This window comes from Nomia melanderi, chromosome 6 (assembly GCF_051020985.1).
Source record: "Nomia melanderi isolate GNS246 chromosome 6, iyNomMela1, whole genome shotgun sequence".
In the NCBI taxonomy this organism is placed as follows: Eukaryota; Metazoa; Arthropoda; class Insecta; order Hymenoptera; family Halictidae; genus Nomia; species Nomia melanderi.
In genome coordinates, this window is record NC_135004.1 from 15,068,422 (window position 1) to 15,086,489 (window position 18,068).

Here is an 18,068-nt window from a genome sequence, read left to right on the forward strand (position 1 = left end):
TCAGATTCGAAAATGTTTCAGGTTCGATACGAAGGATGTTGCTAACAACATTACCCTACTCGTCGTCTCAATTGAATTAGGATCCTTTTACCTAGAAACTCGAATTTCTGTTTAAAGAGCCAAAACTTTACTCCTTCCTCGTATTCCTTCAATTATCGCGCAAGGAAGAATCAAAATTTTCTTTTGTATTACTACAGTATTCAACGCTATTTGCAGAAAGCTGACTTCAGAGAACAATCGTTACTCTGAGATGGGAATATCAAATTAACAGAAAGTAAGAGTTAGCGAATCGAGTTTGATACATGCCAGAAACGATAAATGGCTTGTACCAATTCGATCGCGTATTTCGAATGGAACAGACCGCGAAGAAACAAGCGGTAGGTGTCCTTAACGATGTCCCCGATGTTCAGCGCGCCGCCAACCCCGAATCCCACGAATAAACGTCGGGGTCCGGTCGAAAAATACCCCGAAGGTGTTCCTGGACCGATGGTCAATTAAAATTAAACAAGGCCGGTTAATCGACCGTTCATCTCTTTTCCTTTTTTCGTGTACAACTACGTACGCGCCGATGAATTCGCGTCCTATTTACGGTCAGTTTGGAAGCAACGCGGCGGTCGGAGGGTCCAGCCGAGGGGCTAAAAAAAAAAAAATAAAATAGGAGACCGCGCGCCGCCCGCGTACATTCGTCCCTGGATGAGGAGGGTTTGGTGAATCCATCCGGAAACGCCGGACGGCCACACTTTACCCTGCTTGCGTCATTACCCGCTCGCGCACCTTTTCTTTCGCACTTCCGTCTAATTGCTTTGCTTACGTGCGCGCGGAAACGGGCACGCCGACCGAGCCGGCCGCGGGGGTGGCCGGTTGCGTGCCGGAGGGGAAGGGGTACAAAGTCACGTGTCGGCGGGCGCTATTACTTAAAACCGAGCCGCTGGAAAATTTCTCTCGTTTCCCTTTGAACGCTAAATCGTAGAAACCTACCTCGAATTTTCGCTGGACGACGACCGGTTCCTCGCCGCGCACGCTCGTGTCTTCGCTTTATTTTCCACGACGATGCGGAGAACAATGATCACGTGGTTCATCCTTGTAGAACCGAGATGTCCCTTAGAACTCGTCGATGTTCGGTCGAAAGCTTTTCAATCGGTTCCGATCCGTCCGCGAGGATGATCGCGATTGCGAGCGATCGATCGGTTGGGCACGGCCGCGTCCGAGTAACGCGTGTCATCGGGTCAAAGGACAATGAGAGACTGACCAGATCGAGCCGACCGAGCCGACGACACGCTGCCCTTTTGCAATAAAACGTGACGCACGATGGAAACAGAAGAATCGCGTTCTGGCGTCGCGTCGCCTCGCGTCGCCTCGCGTCGCGCTACGACTGTGTAACCGCGCGATGGGAGCGGCCTTCCGGGTGAGACCGGATGTTCGTTTGAAGTCCATTACGCGTCGGCCGTTCGACATTGTGCAACGACGTCGGCCGGAGTTTGTTCGAATTTACTGGGAACCCGAAGTATGACCGACATAGAAGAGCGATCAAATGGAACCGCGAGCCATTCAAAGCATTCTTGTTATTGTAAGCGGCGGTCCGCGGGGCCGGCCATGTTGCGCGCTCACTTTTGGGTTCAGCGAAATTCGGCGGAGCGAATTAGCGGGCCGGTTAGATTAGTCTGTCGGCGCGGCTCGATGGAATCTGCCGGGGCAGCACTCTATTCGAAGCATCAGAAAATTTACCTGTGATACGCGGAATGTCACGTATGACGCGATATTGGCAGCTGAGGGATGTCGCCCGGATGTTCATAGCTAGCTGGGAATTCCGTTTTCTTAGGCTACGTTTTCGGGGAAATGTATATACTCGATTTATCATCTGAGTATTGTGGTTCTCTTTGAATGTACATTCTTTATTGTGCCAAATGAGGATTGTGAGATTGTTGAAGGTATTATTGTGGAAGAGGAAATAATATGATAAATTTATGAATGTTGTAGAGAATGATATGGAATGAGAAATTCCGGGGAAGAATATGATTTCATCCAAATGGAGTTAAAATGGAGTGAAAAGCCAAAGACCACAGATCGACGCCGAATTTGATGTCTGATCAGTAGATTCTTTTTCTACTGCATTCTAACGCGACATTATTGTCACAGTCTCGGCTTTCTCCATTTTCCCCGGTTTCGAGTAGAACCGTCAGCGATTCTACGAGAAACGCGTTCCTCTCATCTCGCGCGGGATTCTCTTTCCCCGTTTTCATTTAACCTCCCGGACTTTTTCATTTTTCACCGACCTCCCCTTCGCCCGGTTCACTCGGATGTTATCCACTTTTCAGCGTGTAACTTGTTTATTATATGCTCGGCACATGGCGTCTCAACGATTCAATCAGAACGCGTTGGATGCCTGTACATGCCCGCTTCCGGTTCCTCTGATGGAAGTTTCTTGAATCTTTTCGATCAAGTTACACGCGGAGTGGAAATCAGCTGGCGGTTTTTTCGTTTACATCAATTTGTTACTGAATGATAGAGGGGATTCGAGAAAAGTTAAAAGAATCAACTTTTCGGAGAAATAATCAATTATTCCTTTATACCCGTTGAATCCTCATACTAAGGAACGTATCCTCAACATATTTTCGCATAATTTACAAAATCGTGAAAGTGAAGGAAATTCGGTGTCGTTAATGAGAAATCGATGAATCAACTCTGTCCACGAATATACACATCAATTATCAATTCTAAATCATTCACATTCTCAAAATCATCTATACAAAGCATACAACTCACTAATACATCCAACAATCAGCACGAATGATTGAAAACGTGCCCGATCGATTTCCAAATCCACGAAGCCCCGAAAACCGCTCGATTCCACGAACATCCGTGAAACGGGAGGAAAAAAGCGGTCGCCTAATGTTCATAAGGCTCCGTCGTTAATATAGCAATCTATTTAAGCGCCTCCCGAGCGGCCTGTATTTTAAGCGATCGCGGAAATAGAAAAGAAGACATAGAGAGGCGGAATTGGTCGAGTGGACGTGAAAGATGCAACGAGATAGAGCCCATAACAGACACACTCCTGTTATACACACCGTCGCAAACTTGCCGACAATAGATCGAACTGGCGCGAACGGTCGGCAGGAAGCGCTTCCCATTTCGTTTGTGAATAGGTACGTACGCGCTCGCACGTTTTCACTTCCCCGTGCACGTCGAATGAACGTAGCGAACCGGATCGCCCTAGAACCACGAGCCTCCGCCGCCTATATTGCGCGCAACGGCGAAAAAAAAAGCCGGCGGACGGCGCGGGGAAAGAGCGAAAAAACAGAGAAGAAAAAGGAACGGACGAACGAACGGACAGGCGGAGGGGGAAAAAAAGAAGAGGAAGGAAATAGAAAGACATAAAAACGGCCATCCGATCGGATCATCGCGCCGCGCGTTTCTTTCATAATCGGAATTGTCGTTCGGCCCGCCGGAGAAAATAAAACCACCGGCCAATCTTTTCCGTAATACGCGCGTCGTGTCGCATGAAATCGGCGGTCGGCGTTATAACTATAACTATAACCGATTTTCGCGCGACGGCGATTCCGCCGCGAACGATTCGCCTCGGAACACGCAGCCGCGCCGCGCGCCATCCGAGTCTCGATCTTTTCGAGGATACGGTTACTCTGAAAAGTGGCGATTCCGTGACGGAACTGCCGCTGCCACCGGAGTTCCAGCTTCCTTTCTGCGTCTCTCTCTTTTTTTAAATGCAAACTTGATCGTATGAATAAAAGATCGCGGCGACGGTTCGAGGAGCACGAATGCGAATGCGATCCGACAGCGGCGACGCGGCCGCGACGGTAATTTGCGAAGCGCGATTATTATGTAGCCACTTGCTCATCAATTCTCCTCCTTGCATAGTTTTATTTACCTTTTGATCGGTCGGACGACGTTCAATCGCGTCGCGAGCGAATGAACCGGGGTTGACACTTGGTTCGGAGACATTCGCGAAGTTTATTTTGTTTTAGGTAGATCAATCGCGGTGTTCCTTCGGTTAGATCTTGGAGATTGGGAGTTCAACAGGTCGACCATGAGAATCTGTGCGTTAATGTTACTTAACGTTCCATGATAAACGAGGACATTGGAATCGGTTATCAATGATTTGGTGTCACAGTTCGTAAGTTATAGTCTTATTTAGTTACTCGTTAAGTATTCTGATACGTTTCCTAATTGTAATTATTTCGAAGGAATCTTAGCACTCCAGATGGTTTTGTAATCTATGAGCAACTGCAACTAATTTTTATAGTATTCCTAGCGAAAATGAGAAATGCTATAACATTCCTTCCATCTTTTATTTTCCTTCTCAGTACAAAATTTGGATGTGTGGGAAATCTAATAATTTTAGGGTAGTTTCTTTGATTCATTAAAATATTCAATATTACAACTGGTGCAATATTGGAGCCAGAGTTCAAAGGTCATCGACTGAGAATCTTGAGTTTCTCGTATAATATTGCTTACAGCAAATGACCTTAGATTAAATTATTAATAGTCTGCCATCAAAGTCCTTAAGTCACACCAATTACTACTATACACTTTCACATCAGTTCCCTTGCAATGATCTCCAAACATTTCACAGGCTTCGGTAATCAGTGACTACTAACAAATCCACGATTAACATTTACGGGCATTTATTGTACACTTCATTCTATTATTCCTAAAAGAATTGATGCTCATTTATTTAGATCGTGGAAACTGGAGATTCGATAGTAAACATTCAAAATCAAAATCGGCGTAAACATTTACAAAATAATATTTCTAAAATCCAACATGCGTCAATCTGACGCGTTCCGCAGACCTAGTGTTAAGATAGATATTCCTACAATCGCACCAATCCACGTGAACGTTTACCAAGTAACGTTTATAAAGTTCAATGCGCGTCAAATGAACGCGTTCCGTGAACCCAGTGTTAAGTCAAAGTAATTAAAATCCGGCGAGCACAGCGGGGCCCGGAGAATGTCGGCTATTGTCAGTCGGAAGCGTGCGGCTTGTTAAATTTCTCGGTCGAGCGCAAGCCTCTATTCCAAGTGGAGCGAAACGGATGGCCAATGGCCAATGATGACTCCGTCTTTCTTCCGCCTCCTCGGCTCCCTCCGTCGCCGTTCAACGGCGTCGACCTTTTCGAAACCCTTTCTGCTCCTTTTTTTTAAGGTCTCTTCTACTCCACCGCCGTCTTTCCCTCCCCCTTCCTCCCCCGTCCGCGTCGCAGTAGACGCCACCTCCTGGGAAATCCCTTGAAAGGCTGGCGTAAAGACCAACGTTAACGAACAAAAACATCCTGACACGAGAATTTCATGTCCGAACTTTCTTTTTTCGAATATAATTAACCCCTCGCACTCCGAACGTCTTCGATAGCTTAACCCTACGCGGACGAGGATTCTTCGAAATATACAAGACATCCAGCAGAAATCTAAATACATCGATTGCTTAATTAACACTTCGACTGCACGTCACCCAAACTTGGGTGACACTATTTTTCACGTGAACTTAATTATGAATTTTCTCGGTAACGTGGACGAACCGAATTTTGTTGGATGTATACGAGAAAGATAGTAGAGCTATTACGAAGAATCTTGACCTTTTAGTTTCTGCTTAATGAAGAAAACTGTTTCCAGTACATGGGAGTTTTTACGAAAGTTTAATAGAAAGGAAAGGGAACTGATCTCTCGCTGTTCGACTAATCACACCATTCCAAACATTAAAATTTCATCTGTCCATAGTGTCGACGTTCGTCCGCAAAGGGTTAACAGTTCATTCCTATAGCGACACTGTCAAGAACCTAACGTTTCGAGAAAGAGAAATTAAAAATATTCACGGACTCGCGTTCTCGAATTTCTTTGAAACTCGCGATTTGACACGTTTAATAATTATAGCGTTAATGCGCGCGATGGGAGCTCGAAACAAAACGCTCAACAAAAAGCCTGGTTCGCCTCTGTGACTGAACGTCGAGGTATCGCGCTACCACCTGTGAGCGGAATATTTAATTTTCATTGAGGAGGGTCGAGGAACCGAGGCGAAACGAAATTTCCCGTATAAATCGCGGACGCGGCCGATTCGGAGTGGCCAATGTGTCCGCCGCTTTTCGATTCGTTTTCCCCCGGTGTCCCAGGCTTCAAGTCGCGAAGCAAGATCCCGGTTTCTTCGCTGTCGCGGCCAGACAACAACAACAACGGGCCGCGGCCGGGCTCTGTGATACATTTCCAATATTCCGCGACGTCTTGTTTGCATTATGCGGGGCGGCTGGGATTATTGACATCGGCAATAACGAGGACGATTCGTTCCACGGTCAATGGGATCGCAGGTTGGATTGACATCGGGCCGCGTTAGAACCGGGATTTATTATCGCCTCGCCTGAAAGCGTCGTTCGTTTCCATTTCCTTCGCGGCGGCGAATGTCGGCCGCGCTACGCGCCTGCTGGTGCACCGTTCCTGCGCATCCGACGCGAGAAATCATTTTTCCGTTCTTCCCCGTTTTCGGTTTCACCTTGCCGAATCACCGATAGATTTATCCACGTTCACGGTAGAACTACAGTCAAAATCATCGGTTTCGATTCGTTTCGCAATTATTGATGTCTTACGAACAGTCGATGTTTAAAATGATCTTGGAAGTAGTTTCATTGGAATATTTCTCAGATTGATGCATTATATGAAGTATAATATTAAATATCAAACTTTATAGCTTCACTGTAGGTAATCAAGTGGTGACTGAGAGTCATTGCCATTTGATTCGACCGAACAAAATAAATTTAGAATTCAATATAAAATTCTATATAATGTAACGACACATGGAACATCGAAATAAACTGTCACTTAATTTATACAAGGTGTTTCTTCATGTTAGTTGTGATACATATCATTGATATTTAATGAGAAAATAATGAATATTTGTTGAGAAAAATATTCTCGAGTACAAAGGGTGAATTTTAGTTTCTACAAAAGTAGCTACTTATAGCTACTGTATATAATATAGTTAATATATATAGTAATTATTTATATAGGTCTGAAGTTTCAAAACCGAAAAATTATATTACCTTCTCGCATAGTTGCGTCAATCAGAATCGATTCGACCTTCTGTCGAGTAATATTTATAAAATCTTATACGCGTCGGATTGACAGGTTCCCATAAATCCAGCGTCAACACTTTGACCGTGTCACTGGAATTCGGGAGTCAGGGCGGGCCGTATATTTGAAAAACAAATTCCCTCGGCAACACGTCGAACTGACCGAAAACACGCGTCTTGTTACCGGTTCGTTCGTAGGAGTTCGCTTTGTTGTCAGGTAAGTGAACACAATTTGCCAGGACAATTTTAACGTTAGAGCTGCTTAGCAGTCTAATTGACATTTTCAAATTGCTCTAGAAAAACTCTAAATAAAAACTCTAACTCTAAATATCACTAAATCAATTTATTCAATAATTTTTCAACGAAACATCCCATCTTTTTAATAATCGCAGCAAGAAGTTATCAGAATATAGTTAACATTTCTTGAAACTAGCTTCACGAGAAATCGTACATAAATTCAAGAAAGAGGCTGTTGTATTTTAATATTTCACATATTAATGCATCAGAGGAAACTTAACATTAACCCCTTGCCCTATAACGAGTGAGACTCGTGGCGAAGATTTTCACGATTCAACAAATATACATATTACTCAGTTCATTCGAATTCAAAGTAAATATTATACCTCTGTAATCAACTATTATACTTAGAAGAAAATACAGGCATAATATATGCTTAGAATTTTTCTCTTTTCCCAATAAATTATTAATGACAAAGTATCGATCCGAGTTGAGAAAGAGATCACAGTCCAAGGGGTTAAACATTATACTCCACAGTTTTTCTGCGCCAAATCGAATGGCGACTGAGAGGAGCCTACGGAGTGCAAAGAGTTAACCGCACACGTGTCTAAAAGGACAACGCAAACTGTTTTCTAAACTCGACCGCCCGATCGGATAATATAAAACGACCTTTCACCCAACCGGATTAAACGTTACGGGCATATTTACGGAAGCCGTTGGCCGCGAATAAACAGCCGGAATATTTTGTCCAGCTCCCGTGTTTCCTATCCGGCTGGAAGCGCGGTCGGGACACGGTCGATGCCTGATATTTCGCGGAAATAATGATACCGGACGGTCCGTCAGAAATTCCGGGGGCGCGGGTTCGTAGAGGCCGCGGAGGTTGACCCCTACCCCGCCGTTCGGCGCGGAGCCCGGTGCTTTTGACGTCGTGTCATCGGCCGGTCGTATCGGTTACACGGACGCGTTCCGCTCGTTTATAAGCGGCGCGGAGGCGGCGAGAGATCCTGCGGGCCGGCGCGTCGCCTGTTCATTTTTGACGCTCATCTCGTATGCGCCGCGACATTTACTGCCGCGCAATCAAACGTAATTAAAATATTCATGCGTTCCGAAGCGACGAAACGAAAGCGCCGAGGCGAGCTGCGAAATTACGCGGGGAATTGGGATCATTCGGTTTTAACGCTGTAAAGTTGAAACGGAAGAAACGCGCTCGCGGACAGCAGGCGGAGCCTAACTCGATAATCGCGCGGCGACGAGTCGAATAATTGCTCCCGTGTTTTTCCAGATATTGTACTCCGATTAACGGTTGTTCATAGAATCATTCGGATTCTTACGTTTCCAGGATACTTGCCAGACTTCCGACGAGAGCCGCGGATAAGCTCAGAATTTCGGAGCTGCCGTTAGATGCTTTAATTACGTGATACTTAAATTTCACGGACTTCTAATTCATTCTAAAATATACAGTAAAATACACAGAAATAGGTAAAAACAAAATTCTTCGCGACTCCAAATCTCTGAATTCCCAGCGCAAGAGGTTAAATGCAATAAGTCGTTTCTAAAAGATGAAAATTAAATTCAGGAGAAGAATGTCGTCACAAAACCACACGCGGGAGTAAGTTAATGTTCTTTATTCGAGGTACAGAACGTCGCGCGTCGCAAATACGCGAAGGCGTTAAATTGAACGATCGATGTTCCACTGTGCGCGCCGAAGACTAAGTCGAGCATCGGCAGCGTAAAACGACGCGGGGGATCCTCGTCTGTTCATTGTCTGACGGTGTCTATCACTCTGAGACTCTTAATTTGATAAATATCGAGCTCGAGATGAGCGAACCCTTCGTCGTCCTCTACCTGCCTCAAAGCTTCAATATCCATTAATACGAGCGTCTTTAAAGGATCCGGCGGCGGAACCTGCAACAGAGAAGGTAAGAGGATTTCGATGCGTCCCGGCATAATGTTGCCATACTCGGAAGCGATGGCTCCAATTATCGTCCGCCTCTAAACGGCGGGCGCGCGCGGCGCACGCAAACGTCCGTTCGCAAACAAATTCACCGAGCGAGCGACAAGCTGACGCTTTCGAGCGATCGTCCGCGTTTCGACCGGTAATATTTCGAGTGGCCCCTCCATTCGCTGAATTTTCCCGAGCGCAGTTCTATTAATCGGTTCGTTACTGTACGCGCCGTTAGATCGCGTTTACCGTGAATCCCGCAACCAGGTCGCCGATTTGTAGCTTTCGACAATGCACGGACCCGAGCCGATTTCGGTCCGTACGAGCTGCGTTGGAAGGTTTCGCTAACTAAAAGATGATTAAATCATCGTAGCAAATGGAGAAACGCTGGACGAGCTTCTCGTATGAAATATGTCCAGCATTCAAGTGACTTCTCAGCGTTAACCCCTTGACCTGCAATACCGCGCCAGACCGTGAAGGAAATTTTAGACCCGATGAATCTATCTGTTCCTTTGAAACAAATTAAATGCTACTTTTCTATTATCTATCGTTCATCTTTCGAACAAAGGCATAGAATAAGCATCGAAACTTGTTCCTTGATAAATGATTAGTAATAAGATAGTTGTGCCAATCACAATTGAGAAATAAATCATAGGGCAACGGGTTAATCGTGAATTTGGCTTACGAAGGTTAATCCTTTGCACTCGAAAGTTTCTCACTTGAAATGATCAATACTTTCTAACTAGATGTAGACGAGATTCTTTAAAATGAATTTATCAAGAAATCACACGTGAATTAGGGAACTAAAGCTATTTTTTTTCAATATTTCACGCATTGATGCGTGAAGTGACTGAGAGTCGCGTCTCGAGTGCAAAGGGTTAAATCCTGCTCTCGCCAGTCTGTCAGTTTATCTAAATTTGAAATATCATTGAAAAACTGGGAGCATATGCTTTAATAATAAGCTTCCTGTTATTCTCAAATTGAAAGGTACCTCGACAAAATGAGAATGCCACAAAACGGAAGAAATGTCATTTTTTCTCACTATTTCTGTGAAAGGTAGCACGCTACTACTGTTTCATTCAAAATAACGCCGTTGCCGGCGATGCGTTCGATGACGGCCGATTGTTGTTAGATACGCGAACATAATTCTATACAAAAATCAAGCTTGAAGGGGTTAGATTTCACAGATAACTGACGTTCGCATTACCTCCGGGTGTTGTTGGAGCCATTCGACGAATCCTCGGACGCTTTTCAAATGCGTGATACCGTTCCAAACCACGTCCATCGTTTCCAGATCAGTCGGAACATGATCGCATTGAAGCCAGTTCGTATGAACTCGATTTTTCGGCGGGCGGAACTGCAATTCCCCTGGTACCGCGGTTCCGAAGGCAGTCGTCCTCGCGGGAGTATGTTCCGCTTTCGCGTCTTTCATCACGTGTTTCTTCGTCATGGCGAGTTTACTCGCGCCTGGCGTGTTTCTTGTTAATGCTACTTCCGTCGGCACCACCGGCGCTTCTTGAACCAACACCTGATTCGATAGAAAGAGCTTCCAAATTTCCCAGGAACGCATACAAACTCGAAATGCGGTTATAACAGAGACACTTTTCGTAAGCCGACAACCGTAGAATAAAAACAGTTCAACGCAGTGCGGAAAAATAAACAATAGCGTAAAGCAGAAAGTGCACCGTCTAATCGATAACTGTCCCAAATATTATTCTCCCGAATGACGATCGAGGCGAACGACTTGCCGAGAGGGAACGCGGAAAATCCATACGATCGACGCGTCGGCCGACTCGCGGGAGCTGCGTCCGCGAGCAACCGAATTCGGTAAACTCCGCGAATGAAAACGATGATGGAATAAAATAACAATCAGAAGGAGCATCTGCAAATCAGTTCCCCGCTTTTGTAAACACCTGCCAAAATAAACAGCGAGGCTCGCCGGTGATGAACGAGCGAGCAAAACAAGCTGAAAACCGTCCGGGCGGATCGCGCGGGTATCTCTTTCACCTGCATCGACCTGCACGCGTCCGTGTTGAAATCAATTTCGAACATGTCCTTCAGCGCTTCCTCGTCGACGGTCTTGTCGCCGCCGCCCAGGGTGTCGAGCCACCTGCAGAAGTCCTCGCATATCCCCGACATAATGTTGTTAGCCCTCATTTCGAGGGTGGCGTTCGCGTCGTAGCCCTCCAGATCAGCTGTTTCCAAAGGGCGCCAGGTAATCACCTAACGCGCACGCGTGAGAAAAAAAGTAAGGTGAGAAAGGAACGGCGGGGAGGAAAGATGGAATCTCCTCTTCATCCTTGCCCCATCATCCCGAAGTAATCCTTTCCGTTAATACCTTGCGTCTCGGTTTCCTCAGAAATAGAGCGTAAGGATTGTATCTGCGGTGACCCACTTTCCCCTCGCCATTGAGTGATTCCCTGTCTCCCGGCGTCGGCGGGTGCACCTTGATAATTATAAAAAGAACCGTCTTTGAAAGGACACGGTAAACCGGAGCGACTCGCTAAACTATAAATAGCCTGGTTCAGCAACGATCCGCGATTTAGAGGAACGCATCCTCCTCTCGCGCGTCCTCTTCCTCCTGTAACTCCCTTCGCCCGCCACCGGTTACGGATAAACGTGCCTCTAAGGACGCCGAACTGCGGTCACCGTCGGTCGCCCCGCTGACACGTCTCTGATCGATATGGCGGCTCTGCTCCGGCGGAGTCTCCCGCCTCGGATGCGAGACCGGCAATCCCAGCAAAGGCGCAATGAGATTGTAGGATTTTTCGGGCAGGATTCGCTTCAGGAGCTGGGGGTTGCACGGGGGAGGCTGGTTCGAGGAGAACACCAAGTCAGAGGGGAACCTGCCGGGGTCTAAATAACGTTTAGCGTCTACCAACAACCTCGTCAGGCTGGTAATCATTTTCTTGTTACTCGCCGCGACCGAGTCATCGCTGGGAACGTTTCCCGAAAGACGCTCCGAGAACTCTTTGCACAACCTCTCTAGCATAACTGCAGCCGACTCTTGGATACCCTCTAAAATCCCTATAACTTCATTCGGATCGGTGAGTGGCAATCTTGTTACCAGTTTCGGAATATCGACCTTCTCTCCCATGGAACCTTCCAATTCTGACGTATCTTTCGCCTCGCGGGAGGAATCCTCTTCGTTAACCCTTGGCACACTGAAATCAGCGACAGTGCTCCCTTTCTTCAAAATATATTCCCTACTCGCGGCTCGATCGACGTCCAGCATCAGACCACCCGCCACAGATTTCGCTTTCGTCAGAGTCCTCGCTGCGCTACTCTTCGTTTCAGCTTTATCGAGGACATTCCTGCCAGTCGACGTCCGTTTCTCCCGAACGTCCTCGTCGTCGGTCGACGCGCTCTTCTTCAGCGACGAGCCTTCCAGGAAGGCGATGCGATCCTGGAGCGTCGTCGGTTTTCTGTTCCTCAAGGCCCTCAGGGGCTCGAGACTGGGCTCGAAAACGGTCGGCGCGTGGCAAGCCGCCAAATACCTCGGCCTCGATTGATCCTCGTCGATCGACACCGCGAGCGAGTCCTCTTCACCTGAGCTGCCGCTGTGGAACAACGGAGACCGTTTCGATCGCTCCAGAGACGGGACGCGTTCGAACTTGTCCGTCGAAGTTTCGCTCGGAAAAAGAGACTCCTCGTTACATCGTTGCTTGTCGTCTTTCCGAGTAATCTCCGAGCTCAGCGATCCCGAATCCGGGACACTCTGTTTCGCCGCCTCCTCGCGCGTCTCTCGGTCTCGAGTTTCCATTACAGTTCCGTCACCCGAAACAGCACGCGTTTCATCGAACTTCACCTTCCTCTCGTCGAGTTCCCGAGGCAAATCACTCAATACTCTCTCCATCTCATCTTCGAAATCCGGCAAAGTGAGGGAAATGGAGTCGCTGTCCTCGGACACGCGCGGGGAAGACGCAACAGGCATCTTCTCGGGATTTATGATCTTCCGCAGAGCTGTAAGTGGCATGGAAATCTTTCTTTCCGGCTCCGTTCCGAATGATTTATGTATACACGCTAAACACCTGTCCTGCTGCCGGCGCGAGGTGCCGGACAGTTTCGGGATCGATGACAGAACGCGGCTAGATGGACTTTCCCACGGCTCGAGGCGCGCGAATCGGGGACTCGGCCCTGATGTGGAACGCGACCCCGAGGGAATCGTCGACGACGACGCCTCCAATTTCGAAGTTTCGCGTCGAACACCGATACCGGCGAATTGCGAACCCTTGAGCGACTTTTTGCACCGCGGAGATTCCCCGGCGGTCCCTCCGGGTTTCCCTGCATCCGCGGATCCGTTCGGTTTCACCCTTCCCTCCTCGCCCGAACGCGAACTCGGCTCGAACACGGTTTCCGGATCGAAGTTTAATCTTTTGTTCGTTGTTACACGCTTCAGCGCCTTGTAAGCACTCCGAGTGGAATATTTTAATGAGCTTTGATCCTCCTTTGGCCTCCGACCGTTCTCTTCCTGTTGCCCCGATGCTTTCTTGTATGCGTTTAACAGATCGTTCGTGGAGAATTCAAGTTTCACTTCTGGAAGGATCTCTTTCGCAGCTGATTCTAAGCGATTCGTTTTTAGTAATTTTGATTTTAAGCTTGAGGTGGGAAGTGCCAATTTTGGGAGAGACGAGTTGGAGGAATTTTCAACTGCTTTTGAGTCGTTTTGGATACTGGAGTCAACACGACCGGTTTTACAGGGAAGAATCCTGTCGAGGTCGGAATCGGGGATCAGACTGTCTAGCTTTGGAATCTGTTTAACTTTCGCTGGAGTTGGACTGTACGATGAGCTTGGACTTTTCGAAGGAGCTTGAGGTGAAACCTTTAATATTGACTTCGGAAATAATTTTTTATCGTTGCTGCGAGGTCTGTTCGACTTCACTGTTGATCTCGGAGGCCATTTGTGCAAAGAGCTTTCGGAGTCTATGGATCTATCTGCGCGAGATTTCAATGGAGGAATTATATTAGACGATTTGTTGGAAACACGAGTATTAAAATTAAGAAGTTTAGAATGCTCTTTAAAGAAGGAGTTGTAGGACAGATTGGAAGGATCTCTTACTACGAGTAACTTCTTCTCTTCATCGTCGCAGAATTTCTCCCAATATCCTGTCGATTTCGGGATCGGGTATTCCCATCTGCCAATAGAAATAGGATTTTCATAAACTAAAAGAAAATTACATATTTCTAATATCGCGTACCTTCTTCCATCGAGCTTCATTTTCCTCCGAGGTTTAATATAGTCCTTACAGTGCTGCGTTAATAATTCACTCATTTTTCTTGGAGTTCGAGAAACAATTTAATTTTCAATCCGGTTCTTTAACCCGCATCGTGACGAGTCACAAATATTCACTAATGTTGCTTCCACTATCGACCAAACAAATTCCGACTTATTCAGGGCGCGAGCACGTTGGTAAAAGAGATTTCTACGTTACGAGTGGTTTCTACCGACGATACGTGGCTCGAGAATTACGTGACTCTACCGACGAGAAACAGGATCGACTTAAGATTACATACTGTGACAGCTTTAGTTCTTCCTGTTATAACAATTTTTCGAAGAACGGTAGGATTTTCGTTTACATTACGCAAATAAATTGTGGACATTTTTAGTATTCGTATGGTACTGTACTTGAAAATTTCGAATTCCGTTTAATATTCTGATAAATGCCTATAAGAGATTACGAGTATATAGAATAATGCAATAAAAAAATAAAAACATGTTTTCTATTTATTTATTTGTATTTATTTGTAATTATTTGTACTTCTGTTGGTAAGGTTGTGGACGACGTGATCTTCGGGCAATATGACAAAAATTTACTTTGCATGTCGAATCTATCGTATCTCCCGTTGGTAGTTAAATTAACAATGTAACATATATACAAAATCATATGTTGATAAGATGGCAAGCTACGTAGCATTGTCAGTGTAAAATTGAGTGGAGAATTCAATTAAGTTGGACTCAAAGAATCATTGAAATACTACTTTTAATGTGCATCGTTATTTATCCATTGTGTATTAATATAGAAATTATCTTCCGTCGATAATTTTATATAAACGTTTACTATTTGAATGTATATTTTCGAATATTCATATATTCTATTGTTTTTGTCCATAAATCCTGATTTATTGTCATTGTTCTCTTATGTGAAATTAATTAATTATTTCTGCAACTTTTTTACCGACGCATGTCATATAGATCACGATCTCGATTTCAACAGTGAGATATCAATTCCTCTAGGCTTTAGAGAATACAAGTGCAACGATTAATAACGAAGATTTAAAAATCAAAGAAATGTGAAGAATTTTCTGAAATCTTTTGTATTTCCTTGATTTTTACATTACTACTACGATTAACATGCATCTTAACTGCTATTTCCGAATTACGCCTAGTATTCTAATTATAATAGTTCAACTAATCCTTGAGAATTGTTAAACGGGAATCTTTTGTCGCTATTTGCTACGTATACTCTCAGAGATGAATCAATGACAGTACTTGATCAGATGGCAGACACCTAGAACAGAAATAACAGTACACGAGGTTACAAACTCTTATCTCATCGATTCTATTTATAAACATCTCAAACGAATTAACTCAAATTATTATCTCCAAGAATTCCAACATATTTTATATCTCCCACTTTTCTATTTAACGAGGTCACTGAACTCTGAAGCAAACAGCCATCAAAGACAGCTTCCATTTTCTTCCCTTTCCGTTCAAACGAATCATTCACAGATCAAACTACGCGGCTCATGTTTCCAAATTCTCGTAAACCCATAAAAAATCGACGCTTTGATAGAATGCAGACCTACTGCATCCTATCAAAATTTCCTCTATCTTCTATACCCATGAATCTAAATCTCGTTACTCTATCATCTCGAAAGTACTCACCAAACACTGAATACTCAGAACGTAGCCCTACATCTGTTCTGAATAAGGACTCTATCGGGTGGACATTTTATCGGGACGTTGATGAAAGATCCAGCTTGAGTCTTCTGTTCCGTATTGAAACGCACGAACCTCTTCGACTCTTTCGACAGCGACTCGATGATCTCTGTATCAGCCGAGGACGGTAGAAAAACAAACGTCATTATCAGCGCAACGATCCACCAAGATCTCATGTTGACATCGGTCCAATGGCACATCTTCCACTGACTCTTCCGCGAGCAAACAATTCACCGATTCCTGGCAAATCGGAATCTCTCCCTCACAATATAACAAACTTCGATCCCCTATCCTCCGAATAACATCCACAAAGAACGTATCCAACGATCAGCAGTCCACTAACATCGTCCGCCTTCAACTTCCACAATCCCTGATCAGCGATTTGGGTCGCGATCGACTCGCAATCGATTATATAAACGAGAATCCGTCTCGAACAGTCCAGCAAACTAGGTTCAAAACTCTCGCAGATCCCCAATAAAATCCAAGAGGAAGCGGAAAATCGCTAGATCGGTTGGCAACGGCCGACCGCTAACACCGTCCGCCTTTAACTTCCACAATCCTCGATGAGCACGCGAGTCGCAATTGACTGTCGATTACAAACCGGAATGCTCCTGGTACAGTCGCGCGACAAACTTACGTCTAAAATTCCTCGCATAACAGCGAGACAAAGCAAAAAGTCGCTGCGTCGGCCAGCGCCGATTGACAGTCCACCGACACCGTTCGCCTTTAATTTCCACGGTCGTCCTTGATCCTACACGCGAGGCGCGAGCGGGCTCACTCTCTATCGGTCACGAACACTTCCGATTCCCGTTGGAACGCGGAATTTTCACGGGTGCCCGTCGCATTCCGATCTCGGCCGCTCGTCGGATCGGCACGTTGTTCTTGTGTCGGCGCGACGGTAGCTGCGTGCCGGAGCGGAGAGGCCGCGCCCGGCCTTGCCTCGCTGGACGATCGCCTTATCGGCGGCGCGGGTATCGATGCCAGTAAAAACTGTTATCGCGCGATACGACGGGCTCGCTTGTCGGTCCCCGGAGATTGGTATCGCGCGCACTCTCTTCGAGGAACGGAACGGACTCCGATTTCCGGAAGGAACGATCGCGCGCTCCCTCGACGAGCTCCATCGGTTCGCGAGTTCTAACGCTTCTTATACACGTTTCTGCAGTTGCCATACATATCCCGTCTTTGTCCGTACGGACAGACCGGATGATGTACTGGAGCGATAATTATCGTTTTGCGCGAATTCAGTATCCTGCTTCCTTGCGCGGCGCTCGTTAAAGTCCAGAGTATGCTCAGCGCGATCGCGATCCGATGGAGCCATTGCTTCATCGTTCACGGGTTAAAATCGACGCTCGCGAAATGGACTCTGCTTCCGGCGCGCTCCGCGGTGTCACGCCGACGATTCTCCGCAGGTTACTAAAATGTGGACCCGACGACTTTTTGGAGGCTACTAAAATGCAGGTCCGACGGTTCGCGATGTTTTAATTGTACTTTCTCGGCGATAACCTTCGATGACACTTTCGACTGATGGGGTCCCCATAATCTTCGACGTTTCGGCCGTTCTGAAGATAATTACGAGCACGCGTGTCTTCTGCGTTCGTTTCTTGAATTAGTTTATGCTGGGAACTTTGAACGTTGTAATGGAATAAACAAGATAGTCGAAACCAACGTATTTATTGCCAAAAGTGTGCGATAAACTGACGTTTATTATCATTGCGGGACAAGCTTCTGTCGCCGACAGTTTGAGACTGGATTTATGGAACCCGTCAATTTGATGGATATTGAAATTTTCAAAGATTATCTTTTTTAATATATATTAGGCGAATGCGCATTGTAATTCTTTGTTCTTGAAACTTGAATTTTCGCGGCCTATATGAATCAAA

At 45.9% G+C, this 18,068-nt stretch overlaps 1 protein-coding gene across 1 annotated transcript; it reads right to left on the reverse strand.

Annotated features, from left to right (window-relative positions):
* Window positions 1-8,837: 8,837 nt before the first annotated feature.
* LOC116430202 (uncharacterized) lies at window positions 8,838-15,755 on the reverse strand. The gene is made up of 6 exons (XM_076368308.1): window positions 14,447-15,755; window positions 11,872-14,383; window positions 11,587-11,694; window positions 11,256-11,471; window positions 10,456-10,776; window positions 8,838-9,211 (listed from the first exon to the last, which is right to left on the reverse strand). The coding sequence occupies exons 1-6, from the start codon at window positions 14,518-14,520 to the stop codon at window positions 9,065-9,067; spliced, it is 3,378 nt and encodes a 1,125-aa protein (XP_076224423.1). The 5' UTR covers window positions 14,521-15,755; the 3' UTR covers window positions 8,838-9,064.
* Window positions 15,756-18,068: the final 2,313 nt, after the last annotated feature.

What these genes read in the sequence shown, in the direction of transcription:
- LOC116430202 (XM_076368308.1), bottom strand. Translation starts at nt 14,520, where the DNA reads ATGAGTGAATTATTAACGCAGCACTGTAAGGACTATATTAAACCTCGG. An exon ending in ATGAAGCTCGATGGAAGAAG is followed by an intron (nt 14,384 to 14,446) that starts GTACGCGATATT and finishes TTCTATTGGCAG; the next exon opens with ATGGGAATACCCGATCCCGA. An exon ending in TGAGGAAACCGAGACGCAAG is followed by an intron (nt 11,472 to 11,586) that starts GTATTAACGGAA and finishes CGTGCGCGTTAG; the next exon opens with GTGATTACCTGGCGCCCTTT.